Genomic DNA, 13,608 nt, shown 5'->3' with positions numbered 1-13,608 from the left:
AAAAATCAATGAATTAGCCAAGCACGGCAATTACTTCTTTAAAAAGCATTCAAGGGCACAAATCATAAATGTACTCCTAATTAACTTGAAGCTGACCTCAACATGGAAAATATATAAATAAGTAATGCTTTATAAGGTTAGCACAGAGAAAAATCAATAGTGAATAGGTGAGACCATCCTCGGTAAAGTGTAGAAGTTTAAAAAGATGCGGGGCCACTGAGACTAACAATGGCTCTCTGCTTCTTTGTTTTCCGCAGTGCAGTTGGTAACACAGGCAAGTGACTTTTTGACACTTGTCATGTCAATTTAAAGACATAATGGTGGTTTTCCTGCCGCACAAATGGCCAGCACCTTATATAAGATTTATGGACCTCAGGAAGCACCCACGCAAATGCATGACGCCCTGCCAGGGTCAATGAGAGTCAGTCAGGCAGTTGGCTTGATTAGGTGTGCTACTTTAATAATGTAATAATAATAATTTCATAAAGTGTTAGCACCTATGGCACATTCAGTGCCAAGGAGGGTTTTTTGCAAAGGAGCTCCTCACCCACGTACAGCAACTTCAGCCAATCATTTTCCATTTAAAATACAGTGTTTTATAAACGGTGTCATTTCAGATCAAAATGTGATTATTTAATAAGACAATCAATATAAATTAGTTGTACCGCATTTTATGAACCTTAGCATAGGGGTGGGGTTACTGCCATATAAAAAATTCTTCTGTTTAATAACATAAAAGACAAAGAAACAACAAATCTTTATATGGAAGAAAGGATGGCTGTTTTTATGGACTACTGTGTCTGTGAATACAACTCTTTGTAAAACAATACGAGTAGCTATGGATGCATTTCCTGTTCAGTAGAGATCCGATAATATTTTGTTATCAATTGGGTATTTTAATGATCTTTTCATAGAGGGAAGTACATTTAGTATAGTAAATACGCAAAGTACTGAAAATGTGTGACTATAGAAACAGGAGTGCATGACACCCTGTTAACAACATTACAAATGAGGTTGTCTGAGATAACATAATGGAATGGAAGAAGCCATGCAAGTGACTTCTATACAAAGTCAATCTGATTGAGACTGAGCCCATTCAAATGCAGTAAACCATGATCTGATTACTTAAAACCCCCTGGAACTGCAGAAGGACAATTAAGCGGGGAATGAAAGGAGAGAGGCCGACCCTTATTGTTACTGTGCTCGTTCTGTTTGGTTGTCACTAGCTCCACATCCCCGTATTGATTCTTCTATTCTTCTGCAGAGTTGATGGATGTCCCACAAGCCCCTGTCTATGGGACTTCAAAATGAGATTACTGATTTTTATCACCTGGCAGCCGGTCAATCTGTGGGGCTTTGAGATGAGACACGACTTAAATCTTACAAAGAGAAACATGACTTCCCCACAACTGTAGCTGAGATGAGGCATATAGGCCAGCGCTCTAGCTATAAGTTGCTGAAAAATCACTACCTTGTTTAGAACATGACCATAACACTCGATCATTTTACTTATTTTAAGCATTGTCAGCCATGCTACTGCTTGGAGTAATGCATATTCAGTCCTCAGCCTACCTACAGGTACTATGAGCTTTTCATCTAACCCACAGTTCCTGCAAAAAAAACCCTATTATCATATCAAAGACATCCTCCTTCACAGGAAAGAAAAATCTGGATTTGATGATTTCACTCAAGCACATCCCTATTGGGCCTCGTGGGCAGATATCATCAATGCATAAACTGCAAAATAATGGAGAGAAAAACCATAAAAATACTTAATCAAGGACTGCTAAAAGCTTTTTCAGAATATGGTCCATAAGTCCAGTGTGGTGAAGGAAAAATCACGCCTCTCTGAAAGGTGGTATAAATCTGTGTGCCCCGTCTTACCTGCTGGCTCAATAAGGAGCTTGTCTGAACTGTACTACTGGTAATAGGTTAATTTACTACCACATCCCACTATATGATGCAGTTGTATACAGGCTCTAATAAAAACCACAGATTGCATGACAACATATAAAACTTTCTGTTACACTCCACGCCAATGGCGCACTCCTATTCGAAAGATTTTCAATCATACTTCAGAGCAGTGAACCTCTGAAGAGGTTTAAATAAGGTTATGAATCAGTGGGTAAAGGATTTGGTAAAAGTCTCTGAAACTACATGACATATGAGGAAGAAGACTGACAGGTTGAAGGCATGAGATATTTTTTTAATCTCTGAGAGGTGTGAAGTAAGGTAAGTTTGAGATCAAACACAGGCAAACCGCGCTCCTGCTCACCGTAATAAGACAGCTTTCCTTTCACCGAGTTTTTTCCTCTGCTGTTCTCTGCCACACATTCGTACATCCCGGCATCCTCCTGCTGGAAGTAAGGGATTTCTAAAACTCCACTGGCTTTATTTATGTCCACCTTCCTGGTAAAGGAGGCTCCATCCACTTTTTTCCAGCTGATTGTTGGCACAGGGCTAAAACCACAAAAATACACACACACACAAACATGCAAAAACAACATATATCAACACTGGTGTTTAACATAATAAACTGGTGACAGTCCATGCTAATATATTCATTGGTTGTTGATTGTTTATTTGACTTATATGAATATGGAGCCACCTTTTTGTGACAGAAAAATGAAGAAGGCTTGTACAAATATTACGTGTAGAATTTAAAAATCTTTCAGCCTTTCATCTTTCTACAATTATTGAATTTGCACAATTTCAATTATACAAATTTATGCATTTCACAAATGTCTTTGAAAGCAACTTTCAAATATTAGGGCTCCAAAACTAACAATGGCCAATGAGTATTTTGGTATATTACTGAGATCAACCTTCGCTTAATATATGAGAAAGGATAATGAATATTAGCAATAAAGTGATTTTAAGTAGAAATAATATGAAACATGAAGTTGTGAGTGTTTCTTTTCTTTGCAGTCTGTGAGACAAGAAGAGCATTTTTTTTGCTCTTACCATGCAGCTTACAATGGTAAAGCAAACAGCTCAGTGTGTAGTTATGAAAGTGGCATAACAATTCACAGCGGGACGTACTTTCCAAGTGCAAAACATTCCAGTTTGACAGTGGAGCTCTTAGCAACGGGGACAACTTCAGGAAACTGCACTTCAATCTTTGGCTCATATTCGCCCATCACACCTGCAGTTACAGAGAGAAAAAAGGGAGAGACGCCTCACATATATGAGGGGGGATTCTTTCAGCTTAAGGACTGAAAAGGTCACAATGAAAGAAAATCAAAACATACTTTAGATCACTATGTGATGATGCTGTACATGGGCTCTAAGAACTTCTACATCTCACTCTGGGAGATGTTTTAGATTGCATTTGTTGGCTTGTAGATTTAAATTTCAATTATTTTCTATAAATGCACAGTGAAAACGTTTAACTTAGTGAGTCAAGTCAAAGTCATAAATGATAGAAATGATTACACTTATGTGTTTTTCATCCAAAACAAGTACTGTTGCCCATATAATTTGTATAATTATACACAAAAACACGTTCTGTAAAAGAAAACTAAATAAAATAAAATGTATACTGTTTTTGTACAACATGTTAAAAATATAGAGACACAAACGAGCAGTGATGGGAATAACGGCGTTACTAATTACTATTCCTATCGTTACAACGCCGTTACAGTTACTAACAAGAAAATGCGGTCCGTTACTATTTTTCAACAAACAGACGGTTGAAGCTGTGTTCAGCTTACCGCATTTTATATCAGTTGCACGGAAGTAGCTGTAAGTAATCTGGACGCTACAGCTTTAAGCAGCTGCGCGCTCCCGCGGACGGCAATCACGATCACTGTTTAGCACAACACCTGGAGCTAAGGGAGCAAAACAATCGCATGAGTGCTGCTGTTTGACTGAGGAAGAATAAAGTAGTCGTGGTAAGCCAGTCACATGACCACTTAAAGACAAAGTAACAAGGTGATATATACCAGTTTTTAAATTGTGTTGATAGGCCACATGAAACCAGAGTCATGATAAACAATATATACACGGCGTTTTTCCTCAATAGTTTCGTCACGTTAGCGCTAGCAAGCACTCTCTGCTTATGAGCAAAAAAAGAAAAACGGGAAGTTTTAGGAGTGACGGCAAGAGAGAGAGAAAGAGAGAAAGAGCAGAAAAAGAGAGAGAGCGAGTTTTGAGATGTGAGAGATTTGTGACGTTTAGCGTGTTTGGAGTGTGTAGTTCATGTGTTGTCTTGTGTAGTTAGTGTGTAGTGTTGTGGATAGTTTTGTGTTGTGTGTCAGAACAATGAGGCGACTGCTGTCTCCAGGTAGAAACAGGAGTGATACACCTGCTGCTGTCAGACCTGCAGGTATCAGGCTGTGATCTTCTCCTTTATAGTGGACAGAAATTATTTTTTTGGAGTGGCACAAATAATTTGTGTGGCATCTTATTGAATGCAGAACAGCTGATTGTTCTGTAAATAGTTTGAAATGGTTATATTAAAAAAGGGTAAAAGGTAAATGGATGCAAATAACTTTGTTGTTTGCAAAACTTGTGCATAGGATTTTAAAATTGACAATTAATATTTGCATTTAAAGTTATGAAATATGATTCATTAAAGATGTTTGTGGTTGTTACAGTAAAAAAAATATAACTTTTTCTACTCTGATTTTATGTTTTTTGTCTGATTTTAGATCAATTGTGTTAATACAGTATGTCAAAATGAAAACATGACTGTAAATTCAGGCACGTGAGGTTGTGCTGAAAAGAATGATACCAAACAAGACAAAGTAAATAGTTTTTAAAGGTAAAATGTGGAGGGAAAATCAAAAGTAGTTAAAAATGGCCAATTATACCCTGGACCCCAGAGGGTTAAACGTTTTTTTTTTAAAGTAACGCAATAGTTACTTTTCAAGTAATTAATTACTTTTAGAATATTGTAACTCAGTTACTAACTCAGTTACTTTTTTGAAGAAGTAACTAGTAACTATAATTGAATTACTTTTTCAAAGTAACTTGCCCAACACTGCAAACGAGTGACCCCAGGACAGTGCATATATTGCTATGTAGGTGGGCTGACTTCCTTTTACATATTCACTGTAAACACCTCTTACTCTTCTCAAAACAATGACATTAATTTCTATGTGATGGTAACGTTGTGCAAATTAGTCAAGCTGAGAAAAGTATATGTACCTTAAACAGTGACAGAATTACTTTACCTATTCCGTAATGGTAAAATTCCACTTTTTAATACATGTCAGTATATCGTATTTGTATATGGTATTCTATATTTGTATTTATGCTACTTAAGCTTTTATGCACCATGGGAAGAAAATATTGTGTAATGACAATAAAGAGTTTGTTCTTGAAAGGTCAGTTTTCAGATGTGCAGGCATTCTAGATTAACTTTAAAACTACTTTAAAAAAAGATTCATTTACCACTTTCTAAAATAACATCATGAAATGCACAGTGCAAAGAGGTCGCCGTGCCTGGAATGTACAAAAATAAATTCATCTGACTTTGACAATAGTGTTTCCATCTTTTCAACAATCAGATCAGAGAATATCAAAACACTCTGAAAACACTCTCAGACTTGGCGGTGAAAATTGCCAAGTTTTAATGAAAGTCATCGCTATAATTAAAAAACAAAAAAGCCTTTCTCAATTTTACATGTCTCAAAACACAGTTCCTGTTTTATACTCTGTGTATTTTTAGCAAATAGCTTCTTTCATACCATCAACGCGCAGGACCAGAGGTGTTGGTGGACCTTCAACGCTGCTTTTGGTGACCGTGTTGGTGACTACACAGGTGTAATTCCCCACATCAGAGGGTTCCACTTTCGCGATGTAGAGATTGCCCGTCTTCTGGGACACAAATCGCCGCGTGTCCTGGGTGACATACGAGGGGTGCTCATTGAAGATCCATGTGAAGCTAAGTTCTGTGAACACAATCAAAAAGCAGCAGATGAAAAACACATGCTGTGTTTGAGCATCGCCTACACCCATATACAGATAATGTGTGCTTCATCAGCAGCCTCGTCACTTCAGAGGGTAAGTGGATGCCTTCAGGGATAAAGCAATTAGTGGATTGGACTGAGCACCAGCCTTCCTTGATTAAAAACACAATTTATAATTGAAGCGCAATTACTCTTACTCACTGTTGGATAAATGTCCTCAATATGGTAAAAGTTTCATACGTCCACTAATCTGAAGTCATGATGCTGTGAATATGAATAATTTGCTATTCAGAGAGTTAGAAATCTGTCATAGGAATCCATAATAACACATAATAAGTGAGTTTTTCCGATTTAAACCCAGCTTAAAGTAAAATTCAACTGTAACTGGACCATCCTTAATTTTATGTATGCTGTTTAATTTGTATTTCCTGTTCTTTATTTGACTTACCTTTTCTTTCTGGGATTTATAATCCAATAAGAATTCATTTAAGCAACAGTGGATGTACACAGAAAAAAAAGCATCTCCCCTTGTGGTTGTTATGTAGCTGCGGAAGGTCCTAAATCAAACTTTAAGCTGCACCTCCTGCATAAAAAAACAGTTCAATGCCCAATAAAACCAATGTATTACAGATTTGGTTATTTGGTATTGTACCACCTCGTCTACTATTCATCATCCATGATAACAAGCTTCTGGAAAAGACTCCCAGTACTATCAACCAAATGGAGTGCAGTCAGAGAGGCTTTGCACTAACAATCAGCAACATTATAAAAAGGAATGATGGTGTTTTGACATATTGACACTAGGATAGATTGCTCTGGACCATATTGCATCCCTGTCCCAAAAGCAATCTTGGCTGTTGGTAAAAACTTGTCTAAGTGATGATTCTGCACTACAGTACAGGGAATAATTGAGATGTGAGTCGGACACTCATCTACTGACTCAGTATTCTTCACTTCTGCTCTTTAGGGGTCAAGAGGATGTGTAGGCTTTGGCATATTACTGCTAACATTGCAGATCACAAAGTGATACAGAGATCATGATCTTGACAACGTGTGTAACAGCTTTGATTATTTTATTCGTACTCCCCTGGTCACCTGCATTCTCTACTTTAACTCCTAGTCAAAGGAAACTGGCCTGACGTCTCGCCAGCTACAACCTGTAGGACCCTATTCTGAGAGCTGAGTGGTAAAATGCAAAGAAAAATGCTAAAATTATGACATTTTCAAAAAATCTCTGTACACAGCTATCAGATCCAGGTAAAGATAATGGCATCTTAGCCCTTAAGAGAGTTATTAAGGTGAAAAACTGCCAGGAGAAGGGAAGAATTTCAAGCGTTTTAAGCTTAAGAGTTTTTTAAGGAGTTGGAAAACCAGCAAAGACAATCATCACAGAAACTGATGAAAGCTGAGCCAATTTCTATTAATATACAGGTAAATAAATATAAGCAAAGACATAAAACAACAGCACTTTATACAGACTCATGGAAAAATGCACCTCTGTTTTCATACTGTGTGTTGCAGGCACTTTTAAAGTAGTATCTGTCACTTCTTTGGTCAGAGTACCTCTGAGAACATTCCTAACTAACACCTTTCTAGAAATGTTTACACTAACTTAGTCTGTTTTATAGTCCCTGTAATTATGCCAGCCTCTTTCCTGTGAACCTGCAAGTGAGTTTTTGTATTTAATAATATTTTCATATGTCAAGATTTTGTGTTTTTAGGTCCTGAAATCTGAGACAACTTCCTGTATAATGAGCATGTGAGGATGTTCCCTTTTTACCAAGCACAGAGCAGATTTTTATATGCATTGGAGGACTAAAGGACAGCCTGACCTTGTGATCAACCCAACTGCAGATTGAAACTTGGACCACATATTTCAATCACACCTTTCTCTCCAAGAATGTGTCAGTGATGCCCAGAACTCCAATATGAGAAATAATTTTTACAATATGTAAAATCGTGCGTGTAAGCGCCCTCCTTTCTTGGCTTTTGTGTGTGGCTTCTTCTTTGGATGTACCTTTTGAGCATACTGTTTTGCTTGTGTCAACAGTGCTATATAATGTACGTGGAATTTGTTATCACCATACATATTACCTCATGTTTTAAAAGATTAAATACATGAAATAGTCAGTAATTAGTGAATAACAGAAATATGGACAGGTGCATATTTTTAAAAAACTTGATTTAGACAAAAACAAGTACTGCCCCCAACTGGTTCTGCTGTAGGTTTCTTCCTCTTAAAAGGGAGTTTTTCCTTCCCACTCTCGCCAAGTGCTTATTTGGAGGGGGTTGTTTGATTGTTGAGGTTTCTCTCTAATATTACAGGGTCTTTACCTTATAATTGAGGCGACTGGTGTTGTGATTTGGTGCTATATAAATAAAAATAATTGAACTGAATAGAATTGAATTGAACTTGTATTTTGAATTATTTAGCAAAGTTAAGCTAACAACCTTCTGACTGTGCGCTTATATTTAAGAGTGGGATTGTTCTTCTCTCATAACTCTTGGCCAGAAAGCAAAGAGGTGTATTTCCCATAACATTGAACTAATCATTTAATTATAGCCATAGCACTTCACTTTTAAGGCATCTCCTTGCCTCTATGACTTACCAAACATAAATTCTAGCTCTATCCATTCAAACCGCAAAGGGAATCATTGAAATATCCTCCTCTCTCATAAATAATACATGCCAGCTCTCATCCAGGCATTTCCATGTATATTTAATGTCTGTTTTTGAAACAATACCCTCTGTAGATGCAAAGCGTGACACAGTGAACAGCAAATAAGAGATTACTAATTGGTTAGTTAAAGATTTATGGTGAGAAAAGAAAGCAGGAAATAGGAATTGGAAAGCACCATTGGTTGTAACTTATGATTTGACTTAAGAGCCTACTATGGATGGGCAGTAATGGAATAATGCAATCATGACTGACAGTGAGTGGCAGATTTTCATTTTGTTTCCATTTAGCCTTTGTATAATGAACAGGCAGCATCAATTCCCCCTTAATGATCTGAGAAGAGGAAAGAGAAATGGAACATGACAGGCCAAGGACATACTGAATCAAGAGTGGGTTTTTGCACAAGTGTGTATTATATCAAAGAAAAGTACATGCTCAACTTTGTGTCAAAGTTTACTCTCACAAGTCTTTTACCTCAACAGAAACAACCATCAACCATGGCTTCCTCTCTGTATTCATAATACAAAAGCTCACTGAAAAGGCTTAGGTCATGCACACGGGAAAAATCCCTGCAAGCAATGTGGGCTGTTACTAGCCAGCGAGCACCCTCTGTTTTGGACGAGATGCACTGGGTTGAGAAAACAAGTGATTTCAGCCTTGAGTAAATCTGAAAGGCCCGTTTCCATTAGGGAAAGGAGGTCAGATGCATTAGGTCCTGGACTAACCAGAACAGCCATTCAAACTGTCTCAAAGCAAAAGATGATACAGAGTGACGTCTAATGCTAATACAGTACAGCACAGGGAAAGAATTATGTCGGAGCCCCTCTCCGACATAATTCTTTAATTCTCCGACAATATTTCGATCATTTCAAAACGCGCATCAACACTGTCTTCCAGCTTTAGAACATCCTGGCTGCACCACACTGCTTCCTGCTGCGGTCTGAAGGGTTTCGAGGCGTCGTTAAAGTGAAATAATGGCTTCCTGAATCATGCATGGGGCACTGAAATCCTTTACAGGAGAGATGAGGCAGATCCGTGTCCAAGACCGCATTTTTTGCTGATCGTGAATTATGTCCTGTCACCCTTTATGAGAACATGCCTTACTTTCCAACACTATGGCAGTCTATTTAAATGCCAGTCAGGATTTTCTGTATCAGATGAAAAACAATACAGCCACAGAGCCATAGAGCATCCCATTATATGTCTCTGCATATTCATTTTTCAGACCTTACCAATTTTCAAGTTTTTGTTTCTTTTATTCTAAATAATCTTTTTTTTATATATATTTGACAAGATCAAACCAAATTTCTCCAGTGAACCTAATCTAATTTGAACAGCTAGATCAGGTACAATATAGCCATGCAGTGAAAACGAGCAGCCGAACCAAGACGAGAATGTGTGGGCGTGTGTGGATATGTATGAATGTGTAAGCATTCATGCATACTGTGAGCTACCCTTTCAGCGAATATGTCATAAAACTGAAGGTGATTCATCCTATAGCACATCTTAACATCTCCGTCAATCGCTATTATCCATGATGACAGCTGAATTTGACAAAACGTTGCCAAAAAATTGAGTATAACAGGCACTGGGCAAGGCCTCCAGAACGGCTATCATCCATCACAAGAATTTGGAAGGAGTCTATTTGTACATTACTGGTTTGGACAAATGCAAAGAAAACAGCAGAGAAACAAACTGGCCCAGCTGAAATGAATTTGACCAAGGATAGCAATTACACCACTCGCCCAAGTAAAATTATGTTGTGACAGTCTGAGAGCACTTAAAATGAAAATTGGATTTTTTGGAGATCCCTCTATTTCACATTATCACAAGACATGTCCCGCATTCTATTTGATTGTGTTTATTTCATTCAGCAGCAGTTTAGAAATTTATCAGAAAACCCAAAAAATTAATCTTCAAGTTTACTTGAAAGATTCCTGTTTTAGCAAGAGTTACGAGTTACTTCAACATTATTTTGGAGTATTTTTATATTCAAAATAGAAACTTTTCAAGAAAAGTTTAATGGCTTTTATCCAGCAGGTACTTTGTGGCAGTTAGTTGTTGAGGAATAATAAATAGGCAAAACAAATGTTAACATAAAAAATGTGCTCATCCATTTGACATGTTTATAAAACCACGATAATTACTTTAGCTGGTGCAGCCTTGGGTGTGTGCACTTCTTCACCAATTATTCTAATAAAGCCTGTTTTGTTCGGTAAGAAAAATAGCGTGTGTGCTGAATTGGTGTCTCCACTTGGTTCCTATTCAGCCAGTTGTTCTGCCTACTCCTTCCTTCATCCAACCTTTCACCCAGACTGAATAGACTGCTGCCCCAGTACTCAGGCTTGCTCCATGTCGTCACTCACTTCATTAAATGATAGCCCACACCACACTATTCAGGGTAGCTGTGATTTAGAGTGGGCAGCTTGCCTGAAAGCCTCATGTTATGTGTTGTGTTAATGCATTAGTGGTTAGTTTATCCCAGTACTTGGCTTGTTAACTGTTGTACATAAAAGCCTTACTATCTCTCACTTAGTGACTGATAATTATTTTGTGAGCTATGTTGCTTTGTTATTTATCCATGCCATTTATAGACTGAGGCTCTCGGAGGCTGCACCAGAAAGTAGTTTCTCTTGTTTGCCACAATTATCATTCAACTACATGTTGCAGTATGCCAAGGCAAACAAGTTTTTATGTAGTGGTGCTCCGTCTTGTACTTCTGTTTAGCCCCTTTTTGCAACCTATTTCACATGGCGACTGCCATCAGCCTCCAGCAACTGGTCACCAACCCCTTAGGGAATACGCATTTCCCCTGGTGACTGAGGGTTGCCAGATCATCAGCAGCTGATTCCTTGGCCTGTATTGCTGGGGCCCATGCAAAGGGAATTTGTAGGTAGGTAGGTAGACTGCATTTAGCTTAATTAAAAAAAATGGGTCATGCCATTGCTGTGCATCTACTTATCATTCCTTTTTAAAAGTAGGTAAAGACTCTGTATGAGACTGGATGTGACAGATATGGGCCTGGTACAACGTAACACACTGACAACAATCCCTTCAGGGCTCCAGTCCCAAATGATGGGCGTCACGTAGGAAAGAGTAAGAAAGGCGTGTGGAGTTTATCTAAAAAAGATTACATGTGGGAAAAATTGACATACAATATCAACATGAATTATTGAATAGAATCACAGAATAAATCTATTTACAGTTGCCTGAAGGCAAAAAACCCCCCAAAACATCAAAACCCAGATACTATATCTCCAATGATTTAGTAATTTTTTTTTAGCCAAACATGCTGGCACTCGTCTTAGCAAACATCTATGAAAAATGATGTTGTCACAAGATCCGAGATCACAGTCACAACAAAGCAGCTGGAGTTCTTGAACAAAGTGAAACATCAGAAGACTAAAGAACCTTCTGAATGTCACGGAGACGAGTTTATAATCAGAGATGTTACATTTCGGATTCTAATTCAAATGAAATGGTACCCTGGTGATAAATGGGAGCGGAGTCACAAAGATGAGTACAGAAGTAGTACAGAGTACAGTACAGAAACCCCTGCTGATTTAACCATCTGTTAGTTAAAAGTAAAAACAATGTATTTCTTCACTCGCAATAAAAATAAGGCATAACATAAATATATCTATTTTTACAAAAGCTGTGAAACTACAAGAGTAACACTCTACACATGCGAAGATAAATTAACAAGCTCCAAAAGCTTTTAAAAGGTGTACATATTGTAAGATTTCTCACGTATCTTACATATTGCGAGAGTGAAACTCTCAGCTGCTGTTAATGTAAATAAAGCTGGATTATGTATTATGATTATTGTATGGTTCAAGTGCAGACTTTCAGTGCAGACATAATTTTATATACATATATATATATATATATATATATATAAAATTATGTATGTATACACACACACACACACATATATATATATATATACACACACACACATATATATATATATATATATATATATATATATATATATATATAAGTAGCACGGAGGGAGGTTAGCCAACTAACGGAGTTGCAGAAAGGCGCGACAAAGAAGGTGCATAAGAAATACAGCAAGCTGTCCATACCTGAGGCCTTGGAAACTGCCAAGCAAAGACTCACAGCCTTGGCCAGCCGCTTGAGGAGGTACACCAGAGAGATAGAAGGTAGGAGAATAAACCAGCTGTTCTCCACAGAACCAGCAAAGGTGTACTCTCAGTGGCAAGGGAACAATAAGAGAACAGCACCACCAAGGCTGGAGACGGAGCAATACTGGAAGAGCATATGGGAGAAGGCCGCAACCCATAACGGCAATGCTCAGTGGCTAGTGGATCTGAGGGCAGACCATAGCGACCTCCCTGAACAGGGTCCAGTAACCATCACAGTGGCAGATATCCAAGAAAGGGTCTCCAGTATGAAGAGTTGGACAGCACCAGGGCCCGACATGGTTCACGCCTACTGGCTGAAGAAGCTGACTGCACTCCACGAGCATCTGGCAGCACAAATGAACCAGCTGCTAGTTAACGAGAGACACCCGGAATGGCTAACCGAAGGTCGGACGGTCCTGATCCCCAAGGACCCCAAGAAGCGATCGGTCCCATCCAACTACCGACCAATAACCTGCCTCAGTACTACATGGAAGCTCCTGTCAGGCATCATATCGGCTAAGATGAACAGGCACATGGGTCAATACATGAGCGGGGCACAGAAAGGGATTGGCAAGAATACCAGAGGCGCAAAACACCAGCTACTGGTAGACAGAACAGTCAGCCGAGACTGCAAGACCAGACTGCCCAACCTGTGCACAGCCTGGATTGATTACAAGAAGGCCTATGACTCAATGCCCCACAGCTGGATACTGGAATGCCTAGAACTGTACAAGATCAACAGGACCCTAAGAGCCTTCATCAGGAACTCAATGGGGATGTGGCGTACAACACTAGAGGCCAACTCCAAGCCCATAGCACAAGTCACCATCAAGTGCGGGATCTACCAAGGAGATGCTCTGTCCC

The 13,608-nt window shown here is 38.6% G+C and overlaps 1 protein-coding gene across 1 annotated transcript in view; it reads right to left on the bottom strand.

The window, feature by feature from the left end:
* cntn3a.1 (contactin 3a, tandem duplicate 1) overlaps positions 1-13,608 on the bottom strand; it is an 80,606-nt gene that overhangs the window by 27,783 nt on the left and 39,215 nt on the right. The window contains exons 6-8 of the mRNA XM_063463344.1: positions 5,694-5,897; positions 3,043-3,145; positions 2,276-2,460 (exon numbers count right to left, since the gene is read on the bottom strand). Of these exons, the coding sequence (XP_063319414.1) occupies positions 2,276-2,460; positions 3,043-3,145; positions 5,694-5,897 (492 nt within the window). The remainder of the gene's footprint in view (positions 1-2,275; positions 2,461-3,042; positions 3,146-5,693; positions 5,898-13,608) is intronic.

The sequence above is a fragment of the Pelmatolapia mariae genome, linkage group LG20 (genome assembly GCF_036321145.2).
Source record: "Pelmatolapia mariae isolate MD_Pm_ZW linkage group LG20, Pm_UMD_F_2, whole genome shotgun sequence".
In the NCBI taxonomy this organism is placed as follows: domain Eukaryota; kingdom Metazoa; phylum Chordata; class Actinopteri; order Cichliformes; family Cichlidae; genus Pelmatolapia; species Pelmatolapia mariae.
This window is presented reverse-complemented; position numbering and strand designations above follow the sequence as displayed.